The sequence below is a fragment of the Lepisosteus platostomus genome, chromosome 13 (assembly GCF_059453375.1).
Source record: "Lepisosteus platostomus isolate fLepPlt1 chromosome 13, fLepPlt1.hap1, whole genome shotgun sequence".
Classification (NCBI taxonomy): domain Eukaryota; kingdom Metazoa; phylum Chordata; class Actinopteri; order Semionotiformes; family Lepisosteidae; genus Lepisosteus; species Lepisosteus platostomus.
In genome coordinates this window covers 38484336-38499256 of record NC_142623.1, presented here as the reverse complement: position 1 = coordinate 38499256, position 14921 = coordinate 38484336, and the positions used below count along the sequence as shown (strand labels likewise).

The window sequence follows — 14921 nt, the reverse complement described above, 5'->3', positions numbered from 1 at the left end:
TGTAAAAAATGCTTTGTATTATCTGCACACTACAAAAGGGAAAATAAGCTTTAATTTAACAGTTACCAGAGGTTGAGTGATGTCAATTTTTATTAAGATATAAAATATCACCTACAGCAGGTGTCTGTCTGAAATGCAATAATTTAATTTTAACATAGTTTATAAGTAGTTATTGTTCATGGTTACTTGCAATTTCTAGCCTAAACCTGATCCATATGTTTTACAAACTGACAGGATTCCTTTAAGTTTATTTAGATGTTAGACACTTCAGATTCAAGCGATTTGGTCATTAAAGACCCAATAGCATGGCTTATTTATAAGAGCAGGAGTGTCCTGGAAAAGTTCTATTCTACACTTCCATAATATTGCCTTCCTTTTAGTACCAAAAGCTTCACTTATCTTCTCCGTCTGATCTGCTGTGTAGCGGGACTGCTGCACATTACTTAAGCAGATGTTGCCCTGAAGTGGTGGATTTGATCCAAAACTAAATGTAATGTACAGTGGGATCCTTGAGAATAAAAACTATTATGTGAAACTAATTAATAATGAAATATATTCATTATTTGTAAGGAATTGTCCCCTCCAATTTGTGGCCTTTGTGTTAGGAAGATAACTCATCTTTTGTACATTAATCTCATGCTGTGCTGTTGACAACGCATCCTTAGTGCACGACTTCAAAACTCAAGTCCAGGATACCTAATAAGAAATCAAACAGATCCTGAGTACTAGCTTATTAAAGATCATAGAATAGATGTTTTTTAACCCTAGTGTCCAACCTAAATTATACTTTGGCTTGTTCACTCTGTTTAACAATTAAATGTTAACAGAAGCAAATCCAGTTCTAGTTATTCTAAAGATCCAGATGTGAAACCAGATCTTAGTGTTATAGTGATGCAATGTGATGGAAAAAATCACCTACCTAGAGAAATTCCTCCTGTGCTGTTGTAAATGAACATTTATTTTTAATTTTACAGCATTTTCATTGGGAAATAATTACACTCACATAGGGCAAAATGGAAATAAATTAACAGTAATACCAAAATTAGGTCGGGGAAACGGTTGATGAATTGTTTTCTGCTCTACTACTCTTATAGAAAAGGGCCTCCAATTTAGCAAAGTGTAATAGATGTGTTTTCCCCACACTTGAAAGCTGGATATACTGGTTCACTGAAAGTTGTTTTGAATGTATATAAGTGTAGCAAGGTATTGGCTGTGTGGTAGAAAGCAAGTGTCCCAGCCTCATAATCCAAATGAACCCTGATACAAGGAGGGCTATCGATCTGGGCCACATTGGTGCAGATGTTGTGGTGCCAAGCTTTAATGTCTCCCTTGATGTAACTGATGCACCAGGACATGCTGTTGTGCCCTAAAAAGGAAGGCAGAAGTTTTTTCCTGTCCAGGCTCCGGTAAGCAATTCCAATCTTGAATGAGTCGCCGCTCACACACACATCCCACGTGTGGGTTCCAGAGTGAAAGAAATTGGTGCAAAGGACCTGCGGATCGAAGCTGAATCTTTCCTGATGCGGAGGATAAGCCTGTCTGGAGTCTGACCAGCTCACAGTCTTCTGATCCTCTGATACAATTAAGTTAGGATGGGTGGTGTTCACATCAAAGGTCAAGCTCTGACGAACTAAAAAAATAGTAAAAACATGTTGGTGTTATAGCATATCATAGAAAATGTCCATAAAAAGTAGATTTTGTACAGGTTTTCTTAATAAAGGTTATTACTACTATTTTTGATGATAAAATATTAATAAGTCAATTCATCCTATCAGTACAGAGGAATGATGAGGATATGACTGTTTCCTCACATGAGTTTCAGAACAGGTAATTGCTGACCTTACTTTTTTTTTTAAGGATTGTGAACTTAAAACACTACTGCACTAATAAAGCATATTTGGCATTAGTCAAAGGCATAGTGATGGATTCAGCACGTTGCTCAATTGTTATTAATGTCTAACAATTTCAGCTCAAAAACGTGAAGAAAGCTGAATGTCTAGCAGATGAAGCATTTTATTTTACTAAACTAAAATGACTAAAATAAATTGAAATAAGATTGGAGTACTAAGTACTACATGACTTGAGAAAATATAGGATCTACAAAGCTGATGAAGAAGCAGCAGTCTGAAGTAGCATAAGCAGAGATGTAATTGAAGCCAAATTTAAAAAGGGTCAGATAGTACAATTGTCACCCCTGAGGTTGGCCATGAACTAGCTGTGGCCAGTGACGCTTTAAATGAACTTATGAGAGCTATACAGAAGTAAAAAGAATTACCACATGGGAGTGTGAGACATGCCCAATTTTTGGGGATGGTAAATCAATTAAAACAAATTAAGCCTAGGCAAATAAGTACAACTACTTTGTTTCACCTTACCTGTGTATTTTAAGGTAAATGTTTTTAAAAGTTTGTGATTTTCCATGTACAGTATAATTAATTTTACTGCAAAATTTAAATAAATATATAATTCTATCTATTTCATTCTATAGTTATGGTATATCTTAAGTTCAATGATTTTTTATCAAGGGTGTGAAAACATTCTGTGAACCAAGTGGGTGCAGCTGCAGTAAAGGTTAAGAACCGCTGATATAAACTCTTTGCTTCTGACGTGTCAGGAAATAATTATTGGCTGTTTAAGGTATATTACACATAGAAATATTAATGATAAAGACATGAAAATACGTTTTTTTTTACTCAGTATGTTCCATGTTGCAGTTTGGTACATCTGGGTCTCGTGTAACCTCTCCTTCAGGATTTTTAGTACTTTATCTTCGTCCAAAGTAACATCAGTGGGTTGGGGCTCCAGAATATCCATTTTCTTTTTATCTCTACCACAGAAAAAAATGAAAGTATTTCCTCTATACCCTTTCCATAAGTTTCCATGTTGGCATTTGGTAGTCTTGGTTTCAGGTTTAAGACCAGACAAAGATGAAATCAGAATTGTAGTTTGCCCCCTTTTTTGTTGTTAGTTTTTAACGCATGCTCATGAATGAAATACATAAATACAGTGATGTGAAAAAGACAGTTAACCCCCCGAGGATTCTGTGGTTTTACATATTAAAATATATCAAACTCTCATCTAGTCCTCACCAAGTCCTAACAGTAGATAACTAACCTCATGTGACAGATAACCATTTCCTGAGTATATGTTCTGGCTAGCCACTACCTCCAACCCCATGCTTTATTTAATGTTATGAACTCAAGTGAGAAAACCCATTTGTGATTATATACTGTAGAAAATCCTTTCTAATTGCGTTTAAAGTGTGACCAAACACCTTAAAATATTTCAGCCCAGAACTACAACAGTTTTGCATTTATCCTGTTTTGCTTAGTAAGTTACGATATCTTTAGATTACGTATCCATTCACTTTTAAAAGACAATAAGACTTGGCTTACCTAGACATTGATTGATGAGTAGCCTACAATGGGGGAAAAAAGTATCTTGTTTAATTGTTTACAATTAATTTTTTTAACAATTGTTTAAATGAAGAAGTCATCCCAAACTTCATTGAGCGTGATTATTTTTGTCTTTGATATCTACAACCATACCAAAAGGATAAACTGCCACTATTAAATAAGGAATATACTAATTGAAACAGATATAGGTTGAATTTTTTAATGATCCTTAGTGATATTTGAATATACATATAGATTGCCCTATGCATGCCATTTTGCTGCCATTTTTGATCATGTCTAGAAAAATGATGATATATTTGTATAGAATTTAAAACTACATGAAATAAGAGTTGAGGAGGAGCCATCTTTAAATGTTTTGTTTTATATTATTTGGTATATTTGGTGAAAGACCTGAATGCTCAGGGGTCTTCATGTTTGTGTGTAAGAGTTATACTATATGTACAAAAGAAATAGTTAATTTTGATGAATATCCCAGACTAAATTTGTGACTTCCTTTCTTAAAAAAAGAACAGAATTTCTTGGGGCAGAAGTGCAGTTAATGGTAGTGGGTTCAAGCGTTGGATGGGATGCTGCTGTAGTAGCCTTCCACAAGATACATTACTCAGATTGCACAAAACAGGCTCTCTCCAGTTAATCATTTAAACTGTCTTCTCAGTTGACCTACTGTATCTCATTAAATAGGGAGTTGCTTGCACCTGGATGAGGGAAAATGGGTCCCTGTTCATCATGTCCTGCATGTCATCCAGTCGCAGCTTCATGCTCTGTGCTGTTCCCTCGATCTCCTGGCAGTGCTGTTCAATCCTGGCCACCACCTCACTCCCCTCCGAATCAATCTGCCTCAGCATGTACAGCTCATCCTCCTTCATTCGTTTCTGAAGCTCCGTGAACATGTGGGACGTGAGCTTTTTCAAGTTCTCAATGGACACCTGGGAAGTCAAACAACCCTGGATTAACAGTCATGCTCGCTACAAAGTGGCTAGGTTTGAAGTTTAATGTTAATATCAGGCTGAAGGTTTTAACCCTGGGGCCTGCCGATAATTTGACTGTGGATTACACAAAGAAGTTACCAATTCTTTTTTCTCTTTTTCTTTGCAATCCATAGATAAAGTCTAAATCAACACATGGATCGTGGGTCAAGTCATAAATTGAAGTGCAGTTTAAATACAAAGGTCCTTATTACCATGCTTGTAATGGGATCTTTGACTGTATTTTTTATAGGCCCTCTGTTAAAGAAAATGTGTTGCAGTGTATCTCATCAGGAAGTGATTATATGTCAGAGTAAGGAAATCCCTATTTATAGCCATCATGTTCTGTATCAGCTTACAAGCTAATTCTTATCTTCTCTGTCTTCTCTCAATGGCTGCACCAGTATTTGTTTTGCGCTCCCTCTCATTTTAAAAGTGGAAATTCGACTCCCCATTTTTGTTTTAACAGAAACTTGTAATAACTGGTGCCGCATTTGCCCGGCAACCATTTTTCTGTAAATAAAACAGGACAGCTTTCTTATTTACCACACAATACATGATTGATTGTGCTGTGTTATGTTGCCATGGTGAAAGGCTCAGGATTGATGAATTATAGGGAAGAATTCAATGAGAGTTATCCAGATGCCATTATCAGTATTTGTAGGATACCTATCGGGAAATATTCTGTTTTGGCATGAGGTTTCATTAATGAGCAAACAACAGTTGCCCTCAAATCCAAGCACAAAGATAACCTCAGTAAAAAACATTTGTGTAATTAAATGAATGTCTTTAAAAACCATTCTCCAACAGACCTTTGTTTTCTCTTTCATTTTGCTTGAGATGAAAAGAAATCTTTTGGAATTACAAACTGATTTTTGATCTACAAAGTCTTTGCTTTCATTGAAAAATACCTTTAAATCAGCTTCCGCCCTTTTCAGGAACAGCTTCACTCTGCTGACATTAAACAAGTTTTCGTGAATCCCTGATATCTCCTCCTCCAGTTCTTCCTGGAAAAAAAATCCACAGGCCACGATGTTACACGGTGCTTCAGGTTATCAATAATCTGATGGCAGCACAAATTATTCCACAGAAGTAAAAAAAAAAAATGAGTAAAGCACATATGAACATTCATGTCAAAATATCATTAAATCAATTTAGAGTATCAACAGTATATCAAAGAAGGTAAACAAACCACCACTCAGCCTTGTGACGGAGGGAGTCACATAGAGAGGGGAATGCAGTACAAAGGCAAAGCAGATAATACTAGGATTCTATAGATCAAGAATGAGCTATCACAAATTAATGACTTACATTAGCTGCCTCCTCTAGGGAGATTACAGTATGATTCCTGTGGTTCCCAAGGACAGTGCAGGACACACAGACACAGCACTGGTCTTCTCTACAGTAGAACTCCAGGGTCTTCCCATGCTCAGAACACTTCCTTTCCAAGAAGGAGCCAATGGGGTTCACAAGCTTGTGCTCTTTCGGGTCAAGCTTAGTGATGTGTGTCTGTAGGTGGAAGGAACAGAAGGACGTTTCGCACTTCAGACAGGTCTTGAAGGCGCGGGAGGACACGTCCATGCAGAAATCACAAAGGACACCAGGAACCAAGACGTCAGGCTGAGACCTGCGCACCCACAGTTTCTCCACAATGTTGCAGAGGGTGAAGTTCTTCTCCAGGCTGGGTGGACTGGGAAAGGCACAGCGGCACTGAGGGCAGTCGTACACGTCCTTATTATCCTTGTTGACCCAGTAATCTTGGATACACCTGAGACAGAAGCTGTGCTGGCAGGGCAAAACTGCAGGCTCTTTGTAAAGGCCCAGACATATCACACAGGTTAGCTCCTCTTCAAGACACTTGGATTCCATGCTACAGCTCAACAGCAGCCACAATCTGAACAGGAACAAACACAAAGCATAGAAGCATGATAAGCACCCAAGCTGGAGGGGCTGGAACTAATCTCACCACGCCTACTAGAGGCAGTGTCTTTTAACAACAACAAGCTAATTTAGTGCTTATTCTTTCCATGAAATGTCTTTAGCATTCTAAATCCAGATATTTCACAATCACCTTTCAGTTTCAAAATGCTATTGTCACAAATCCTTTTCAGCTGTGTTTATGCTTTCTTTATGAAGCCTAACAATGTTATGTCCGGATCTTTGATCTTAAAGCTGTGTAAGTCCTATTTATACCCCTTGGAAACAACTCAACTGGATTACTAGTTGTGCGGGTTTTCAGAGCTCCAGTAATACTCTCCTAAAACACCTCAGGAATCTTCACACCCATTACTGTTTTCCTGTTGGTCTCATGTATTGTGTTCCAGATTTTTTTTTTTCTGGAATGAATACTGTTGCGTCACTATTGAAAGATAAAAAGTTACAGAAGTAGAATGAACACTATAATTTCAAAGGAACGAGTAATAGGTTTATTCCATGCTGAAAAGAGAAGAAAGAAAACACTACGTTTCAGCTGTGGAGCCATACAGGTGCAATCTATAGTATAATTTAAAACACTTCATCATAGCAAAGAACTGGATGGGTGTTACTATAGTATGTTTGGGGTATGAAACCTTTACCTTGAATATATTTTCTTTTAGGAGACTTTTAGGAGACATAGTTATAATAACTATGTTATTATAAATTTGTTGACATGGCAGCTTCATGGCATATGAAGAAATATCCCTTTACTTTAAGTCATATAATGTAGACACTAGAAAAGAAAAACCTTGTTAGGGTTAATGATCCAAACACTGAGATGAGAAATGTTGGAGGCTGTGATACAACACCCTTTTATTTCATTACATTTCATATTTATTTCATGTTACAAATACTTGGCGTCATGTAAATCTAATAGTGCTGTTACAACAATCAGCATCACAATTAGGGCAGATCTGCGCGGACATGTTTGTATAAAGTCTAATGTATAATGTAAAGTATTGTTGATGCCAACAGTCATCAACGCTTCTCATTAGCCTTACTTATATCGATTTGGGGTTGCTTCTTTAGGGACACAATTTATTTTTAAAACTAATACTAGTGTAACACTAATGTAAGTTAAAGAATCAGTATGGTATCCGAGAAGGGTTTGGGGAATTCTTAATGGGAAATTAACAATCGTCCCATGAGCGCTGAGTAATAATTAATTCACAACTACTTCAAAGACAATTGCAAGCATCCTTACTTTAAACATGTTTTGTAGTTAACAATATTCCACGTTAGTCCCAATAAACTAAATAGCCTTTTCTGCTCAATACATAAAACAGATCTAGATTCACTGCCAATTAATTTAAGGTTAAATTAAATAAATGCAACATCCCGGCAGATCCTGTTTTTTCTGGTGAGCTCATAAAAGGGGGGCGGCGTCTACCCTCTCTTGACGTTGCGCGGTGTGCAGCAGTGTTACCAAAACAAAGAAGCAGAGCGGCCATTAGACCTGAAATCAATACAAGCTGACTGTCCAAGGAGCTCCGGGCGTCTTGCACCTTGTCAGACTGCAGCATTTAATTGTTCCCCTCATCACTTAAGCGTTGTCGGTAGGAAACGTTTTCCCCCTTTTTGTGCGTCTCGTTCTTCCTCCGGATTTATAAAAAAACAAAACTCGGTGGAACTGTGCGTTTGCGCTTGACAACTTAGTCAAGATGGCAGAACTGGTGGTGCTGCACAAGAGACAAGAGGTTCGGGCTGTCGTGTTTGTCCGCGGCATGCAGCACTTTCTAAATCGTCGCATTTGGCTTTTGCGTGGCTTCTGCGTTTGCAGTTGTCCTGTTATCCTGTACTGGCTTGTATACTCGGTCCGTTTTGGTGCTTTTGACCACGCTTTTGACTTTTCGAGAGACAGGTTTTGTGTTGGTCTGTGGTAAACATCCGGGAGTCAAGTCTCCGCCCTCCTGATTATTTAAGAAAAACATTTGTAGTATAAAAATGCTTTCTTAATTCCTGAAGTATTATAGAAAGATTCCAAACGAATAACGTCGATTTGAAATGTTAATTTGCGTTGTTTCGTATTGCAAAGGGTTTCCTGTCATTCATATATCCCACGTAAATGTTCTGTTAACATGATACGATGTTCTTTCTCCAAAGTCAGGCACCTGTGCGCGATGGTTTGAGTTTAGAAGACTCTCGTACCTTAAAACTTAAGACCAAGCAGGTTTTACGCGTTTTTTTTCCTGATAAAGCAATGTTCCCCATTTCTTCTTGATTGAAATAAGTGTTCCTAATTGCTATCATTATTGTCTAGTTGTAAGTTTTCTACAATCACTTGCACCGGATATTTGTCTTCAGCACTGCGTACAAACATCTACGAGTGCTGTTTTAATTGCATTGATTGTATAGGCCTTACTACAGTTATCGTAAGATTCATTCAACCTGGTTAATTTATACCGGCTGACAGTACAGCTGTCAAACTTGTACATTTAGTACACATAATTTAAACTATACATCAGATGTACGTCTATCAGTGCGCTAAAGGTTTATTCGTTTGAAGTGGACGACAGTGCAATATTGTAAAAAGTGTTTTGAGGTTTGAAACGGTCTGTAGACCAACAGCTTTTCAGACATTTGTGAATGGCGTAACATTTCATTTTGCTATAAGCATCTATACTTCTCGAAGTTTTATTACTAAAATATGTCCCTTATGCTCTCGGCAAAAAAAAAAAACTAGAATGAAGATGGTTTGCTGGCTTCATAATGAATGTAAATTGCTGCTATCCTATTTGAGGTGGTGTAAAACTGACTCTTTTTTGTCTCCCAAAGTTTCTTTTCTTGAAGACTTGTTATGAATCATTTGGAGCTGTCTAGGACATTATCACATACATCATAAAAATTAAGTGACTGGACTAGTGGTGGAATGAGGGTGTGTGCATTGCGAAGCAGATGAAAATTTAAATTACCTACACCTCTCAATACTACATAAATGTATCGTTGCAGTTCATTTTAGGAATGTGCAAATCCATTCCAGGGAAGAAATGATACATCAGTCTAGAGGGTTAATTGTTACCAGCTAGACTTAATTGATGTGAGGACCTCTACCAGCACTTTTTATGAAAAAAGATGTTGACTTCAGAGTAGTTTTTTTTTCCCCCCACAACTTCCACAACTCAAGAATTGCCCCTTGTCCTTGGTTCTGAATGCACTTCCCCTTAGTTTCTGATTATGTTGTGGGACTGTATCTGCTATAGATTCCAGCAGGCTAGTGGGGCACTTAAATATGGGGAAAATCATGTCCTCTGGTCTGTTAGTCATTGCTTATTTGTGATGAATCGGGTGGGGGTTGTCCCCTACGTTGCCATTTACTGAAAAATACTGCTGCAGTAGCCCATAAAATGCAACGGTTTCAATGATTATTCAGTCTCATTTGGTACATTTAACTCTCTAAGTATTCCTTTTGTACTTTGTAAATCTGTTGTATTCCAAGTTGAATTGACTGCCACTATACACTTGAGGATGTGCTGTTAGTGGTTTAAAGTTTATCAGTATTGTGTGCTATATTATAAGGGAAGCATTAAGGGGTCTATTGGTAAAACTGTCTAAAATATTAAACTGTTCACTTATAGTTGCCCCCCTCCTGGGGTTAAAGTGTGTGTGGGAAGTTGATTTGTTTCCATGACATGTTTGAATTTAACCAGTGGGCACAAAGAGCACTTCTTGGGAGCATTTGACAGCCATTCCCACTTATCTGTATATTATTAATTGATTAAGAGATGTTTAGAAGACTATAGGTGAGTAACAGTTTTAAACCCAGTTAAAACACCATTGTGGTCAGTATATTTCTGTGAAATGATGCCTCTGAAGGAGATTTGTTCTGGCAGCACAAATGGATTAAAAATGTAAGTGATGAATCAGTTGGAATGAAAACCAGAGGAGATTGGTGGGTACTCCAGGATTAGTTTCAACTATCCTTTCCTAATATGGGATACCCAGTTCAGTTTTTATATATATATACTGTCTTTGCTTCTCACTATAGAATGATTATTTGATATAGGCTAAAATCTGCGCTGATGTGGTTTTAATGACCAAAACCTACAAAGCATAACATTTTAGTAATTGAGGCCGTGGATGAACAGTGATCTTGTATTATAATAATGTGTGTTTCTTGTTTTAAAGGGCAACAATGAAAGACCCCAGCCGCAGCAGCAACATGCCAAGCATCGTCAATGATGATGTAATCATCAATGGACAGTCCCACGAAGATGACAACCCCTTTGCTGAGTATATGTGGATGGAGAATGAAGAGGAGTTTAATAGACAGGTACAGTTGAATCGGGCTTGTTTCAGCACCCCTAGCTGAATGACCAATGATTCCTGGATCATTTTTGTTTGATTATTGCTATATAAAGTGAATTAAGTGATTCCTTAAAAAGAAAAAAGGTGCATGCATTTCATTTTATGACCACCTGGTAAAAAGTAGGTTTGCGGTGATTACAAAATTTCTTCAAGCTGTTAAGTGAACAGCACTTAAAAGATGTTTGGAAGTAATGGGTAATTAGGGATATTATGATATGAAAATTATGGTTCTGTTGTAATTGGTTAAAATGTTTTTTCTTGCATTACCCGTTATCTTGACTTTATTTTGGGTACTTTCATTATTATACATCAAGGTTTATACAGTAGGAAGTGAACAAAAAGATGGAAATGCCAAGGCAAAATCATGGGCATTGGGTTGCTGTGTGGGGCTGGTATTGTCTGTATGCTCTGTGGCATGGTCTAACAGTAGGCAATCGTTCAACTCACAACTGCAATAGAAGCGGAAAATGCTGTCTTGGGTGTTTCAAAATATCCCAGAAATGTGTCGTCATGATGTGATGGGGGCATTAGGGTTTGTCACCCTAAAAGAAAATGTGCCTAAGAGTGTTGCATAACTACCAGAGCCCTTCACTGTTGTAAATAGCCCGTCAAGGCTGTAGAGTTCTTTAGGTTGTTGCTACACATCTGACCATATTGCATTTCTCCATTGTTGGTGTTCTTTGCACCCTGAACCCGCAAACGTGCACTGACAGGTGTGATAAGTGATTTGTGCAGTGCAGCCTGAGAAGGGTATCCCACCTCTGGGGTTCTCGGCGGATGGTTTCCCAATCACGTGTTTTTCCAAAGTCTGTTTTCTGGCAGCCAGGACTGTGCAGCATCAATCAATGCGTGAGCGACGCGTGTGAGGAAGCCCTTGCTTAAAATATCCTTGGAGTTCCTCATTTACATGCCTGAAACTAGATGATAGCCATGTTGAAGCCATGGATTCTTCATCAAAAAAATAACTTGATGGGATCCTTGGATCAATTAAATACTAACTACCATATGAGTTAGTGGGGCCTTTTCTCATCTGTATCTTCTCGTGTTATAGTAGAATGTGGAACCTCTCTTTATTCTAAGCTGAGAAATTCCTCAGGGACTGGAGCTGTTCAGCTTCTCATGCGGTGCCTTTTTTCCAGATTGAAGAGGAACTCTGGGAGGAGGAGTTTATTGAGCGTTGCTTCCAAGAGATGCTGGAAGAAGAAGAGGAGCATGAGTGGTTCATTCCAGCCAGAGACCTGCCCCAGACTATCAATCAACTTCAGGACCAGCTGAATGGATTGGTCATTGGTGATGGGACTGTTTTGGAAGACCTTGTGGTCAGTACACATGTTAACATCTCACTGGTTCTTGAAGATCATGTCAATTGCAGCGAAGTAAAATTTTAACATCTTCTATGGGTTTCACTTTTAGATGCATCTCTTAAAACCTGTACTAGAAATCATTAATTCTATATGAAGAAAACTTTCACAAGAGTCTAATCCTATGTTTATTTTTCTCTTTACAGGTCAACAGTAATTTAAACCCAAATGCAAAAGAATTTGTACCTGGCGTTAAGTACTGAATCTGGGCCTCTTGGTGGATGTAGCACAACCTCCACACTGTGAAGCCAGTATTAGATTAATTGTGGAAGCTTCTCTTTGTCACTGTGTTACACTTAATGCATTGCCAAAGTTTTCAGTTAGTCTTGCATGCTTAATTAAAGTGCTGAGACTGTTATATGAAGCAAAAGCTTTTCTTAGCTGAAAGTCCTGATTTTGGCAGGGGGGGGGAAGGTTTTGCAAGCCCAGAGGAAGAGGCACCAGTCAAAGATGGTGGTATGTCTGCAAGTTTTTGGGAGTTTTCTTTTGTCGTTGTTGCCTTAATGTAAACATTCGAAAATCATATGTTAGTCTTTAAAAGGATTTTGGTGTGAATTTTTTTTTATTTCCGAAGCATTCAAATTTCTGTTAATAATGAAAGCATCTTTCTATTTTGTTTTAAGGCTGCAATAGAATGACTTATTTTTAGTGCAGAGTATTTTTATGAAGTTGAGATGCTTTAAAAGGGACATTTAAACTGAGAAAACATTCCTGCTCTACAGAAAATTGGGATTTTGATATTTCTGTTGTCTTTAGTTTTTTTTTAATGCTTTATATTTGCTGATGCCTCGAACACGTTCAGTCCTGCCTTGAGTGATATTTGGAGTATTCAAGAACGCTTGCAGTAAATTGCCTCCATTAAATACATCCATGGTTTCAAAGTTCTTCACATTAAGATGTTGACTGCTCACTGTTTTTGTTTTATATTTTATGCACTTTTAAGTTTTTGAAGCAATAACATGCTTGAGTTTTTTTTTTTGTTCATGTTTCAATGCAATACCCTATTTTTGTATTGGGAAAACTAAACATTTCTAGTTTGCCCGAGTTGTTACCTCATTTTCTGTTCCCCCTCCCCCTTTGGAATAAATAGCCAGATTTGTTTCTATTAATTGATTGTTCAAATGGCATGACCTCTAAGTCTCCCCCTCCCCCCCCCCAGCAGAGTGAAACTGAGAGGAAGGGGGTATGGTGATCAATTTTTCTGTTACAGTACCTTGAATGGTGCCTCTGACTTCTATTTAATAAACTGCCCCAAAAAATTAAAAGGACACTTGTCATCCTCTTTAAACCTTTTGGGTTTTTTGAGCAGTTTATAGAAACACTACATTGGGATGTCTACAGCACGGCAAGTTTTTTTTTTTTTTGGTCTGGTTTTATTTCTCTTCCTTCTCCCATCCCTCCCTATCCAGCCTCTTTCAAAACCTGGTAGTTGACACTGCCATGTGGTGTTGAATGTGAATAGTGTTAAAGTTTAAAAAAACAAAACACAAAAAAAGAAATAAAATGAAAAATATTGTAAAAAAAAGCATTATATTTTTTCAAAAATATTTAAAAAATAAATTAGTGGAATGTATTTTTTGGGTCTGTGTTTAACTTTAAGCTTGTCCTGTTTTACGTTTATTTTTCTGTCATTTGTACTTTATATGGGAGCCGTGCTCCCTCAGACCTGTAGTTGGCAATTAGACTCCTCTGTCTGTAAGATGCTACTACGTAGTTCTTGCACGCACTTCCGTTTAACTTCAGCTGTTCTTTATGAACAGGATCTTTATGTATCAGATCGGTGCCATAAATGTTAATTAAAACCACAGTATAACTGTATACAATAAAACAAATCAATTGCTTACCATGTGTACTGAGATTTGAGTCCATGACAACCGTGACATCCGCTTTGTGATTATGGGTGTCGCAAATGATTTTCTTTGGGGGGGGAAAAAATTACAATCCACTTCAGAAGGAACTCGTATGTATACGAGTATTCCTCTTTCTCTCCAGCTGCACATTTGAAATTAATGTCCCATGATCTCAGCTAACCTCACCTCTTCACTTATAACAGTGTGTCAACTGAGATCCAGATCAGAGTTAAACATTTTTAACAGACTTTACTTTTGGGTGGGGAAAAGTCAGTTGAGTGTTTGGAAAAACACGAAAGAGATGCAAATAATTCCTAATTGTGCTCTACTCATTACGTTATCAATGGCCTGTGCTTTTTGCAACTGTTTTATCAGTGAATTGGGGAACACCTGCAGAACTAGTCTTCCAGACTGGACTTGGTCACACTTATAGACGCTATTTTCAGCTAAATGCTGTCATTCTGACTTGCATGCGCTTATTCCAGTTAGCTATAGTTTGTGTATGCTCTTGGACTTGACACCTCTGCATTTTGGACATTACATTATTATCTGCAAGTTTTATGACATTTTGGAAACTGGAAAAGAAAGCTGGAATGCGAGACTAGAAACTAGTGGCAATTTTAAGGCCTTTCTAAGGTGCCATGTTATAATTATATCTTGAGCAAAAGATCTGGTTTACTGTATACAGTTACATAACAGGTCTGTTAGAGATGGTATGCTTGCAGCTGTTGTCAAATCTCAAGCCTTGACAGTCAAATAGCCAGACATTCTAAACCATGCTACTATAAGGGTTTGTCTTGCATGTCTAAAACATGTTCTTTCTATTTTAATTTATTAATCCTCATGTTTAGGCTTTAGTATTATATTTGACATATCACCCTTCAATTATATCTTGAAAGCACCAATCACTGCAGAAATGTTTTCAATTAAAAAAATAATGTATCCTGTTCATACATAAGGCCATTATGTTAATGAAAACTCAGAGTAGGTTTTTTTCCCCATATCTGTGACCACTAATGCTAATGAGTGGACTCCTCCCCTGTTACA

The 14921-nt window shown here is 37.6% G+C and overlaps 2 protein-coding genes across 3 annotated transcripts; one reads left to right on the top strand and one right to left on the bottom strand.

Annotated features, from left to right (window-relative positions):
- Positions 1–935: 935 nt before the first annotated feature.
- On the bottom strand, positions 936–6275 carry LOC148650574 (E3 ubiquitin/ISG15 ligase TRIM25-like). Of its 2 annotated transcripts, none has more exons than XM_088604551.1 (6): positions 5693–6275; positions 5293–5388; positions 4112–4342; positions 3396–3418; positions 2682–2827; positions 936–1630 (listed from the first exon to the last, which is right to left on the bottom strand). In XM_088604551.1, exons 1-6 carry the CDS (start codon positions 6248–6250, stop codon positions 1110–1112), a joined length of 1575 nt encoding a protein of 524 aa, XP_088460677.1. In that variant the 5' UTR covers positions 6251–6275; the 3' UTR covers positions 936–1109. The 2 variants fall into 2 exon arrangements, with proteins under 2 accessions (XP_088460677.1, XP_088460678.1); XM_088604552.1 differs by having other exon boundaries at positions 2694–2827.
- Positions 6276–7756: 1481 nt separating this feature from the next.
- LOC148650573 (polyadenylate-binding protein-interacting protein 2) lies at positions 7757–13867 on the top strand. The gene is made up of 4 exons (XM_088604547.1): positions 7757–7914; positions 10484–10628; positions 11803–11982; positions 12171–13867. The coding sequence occupies exons 2-4, from the start codon at positions 10491–10493 to the stop codon at positions 12225–12227; spliced, it is 375 nt and encodes a 124-aa protein (XP_088460673.1). The 5' UTR covers positions 7757–7914; positions 10484–10490; the 3' UTR covers positions 12228–13867.
- Positions 13868–14921: the final 1054 nt, after the last annotated feature.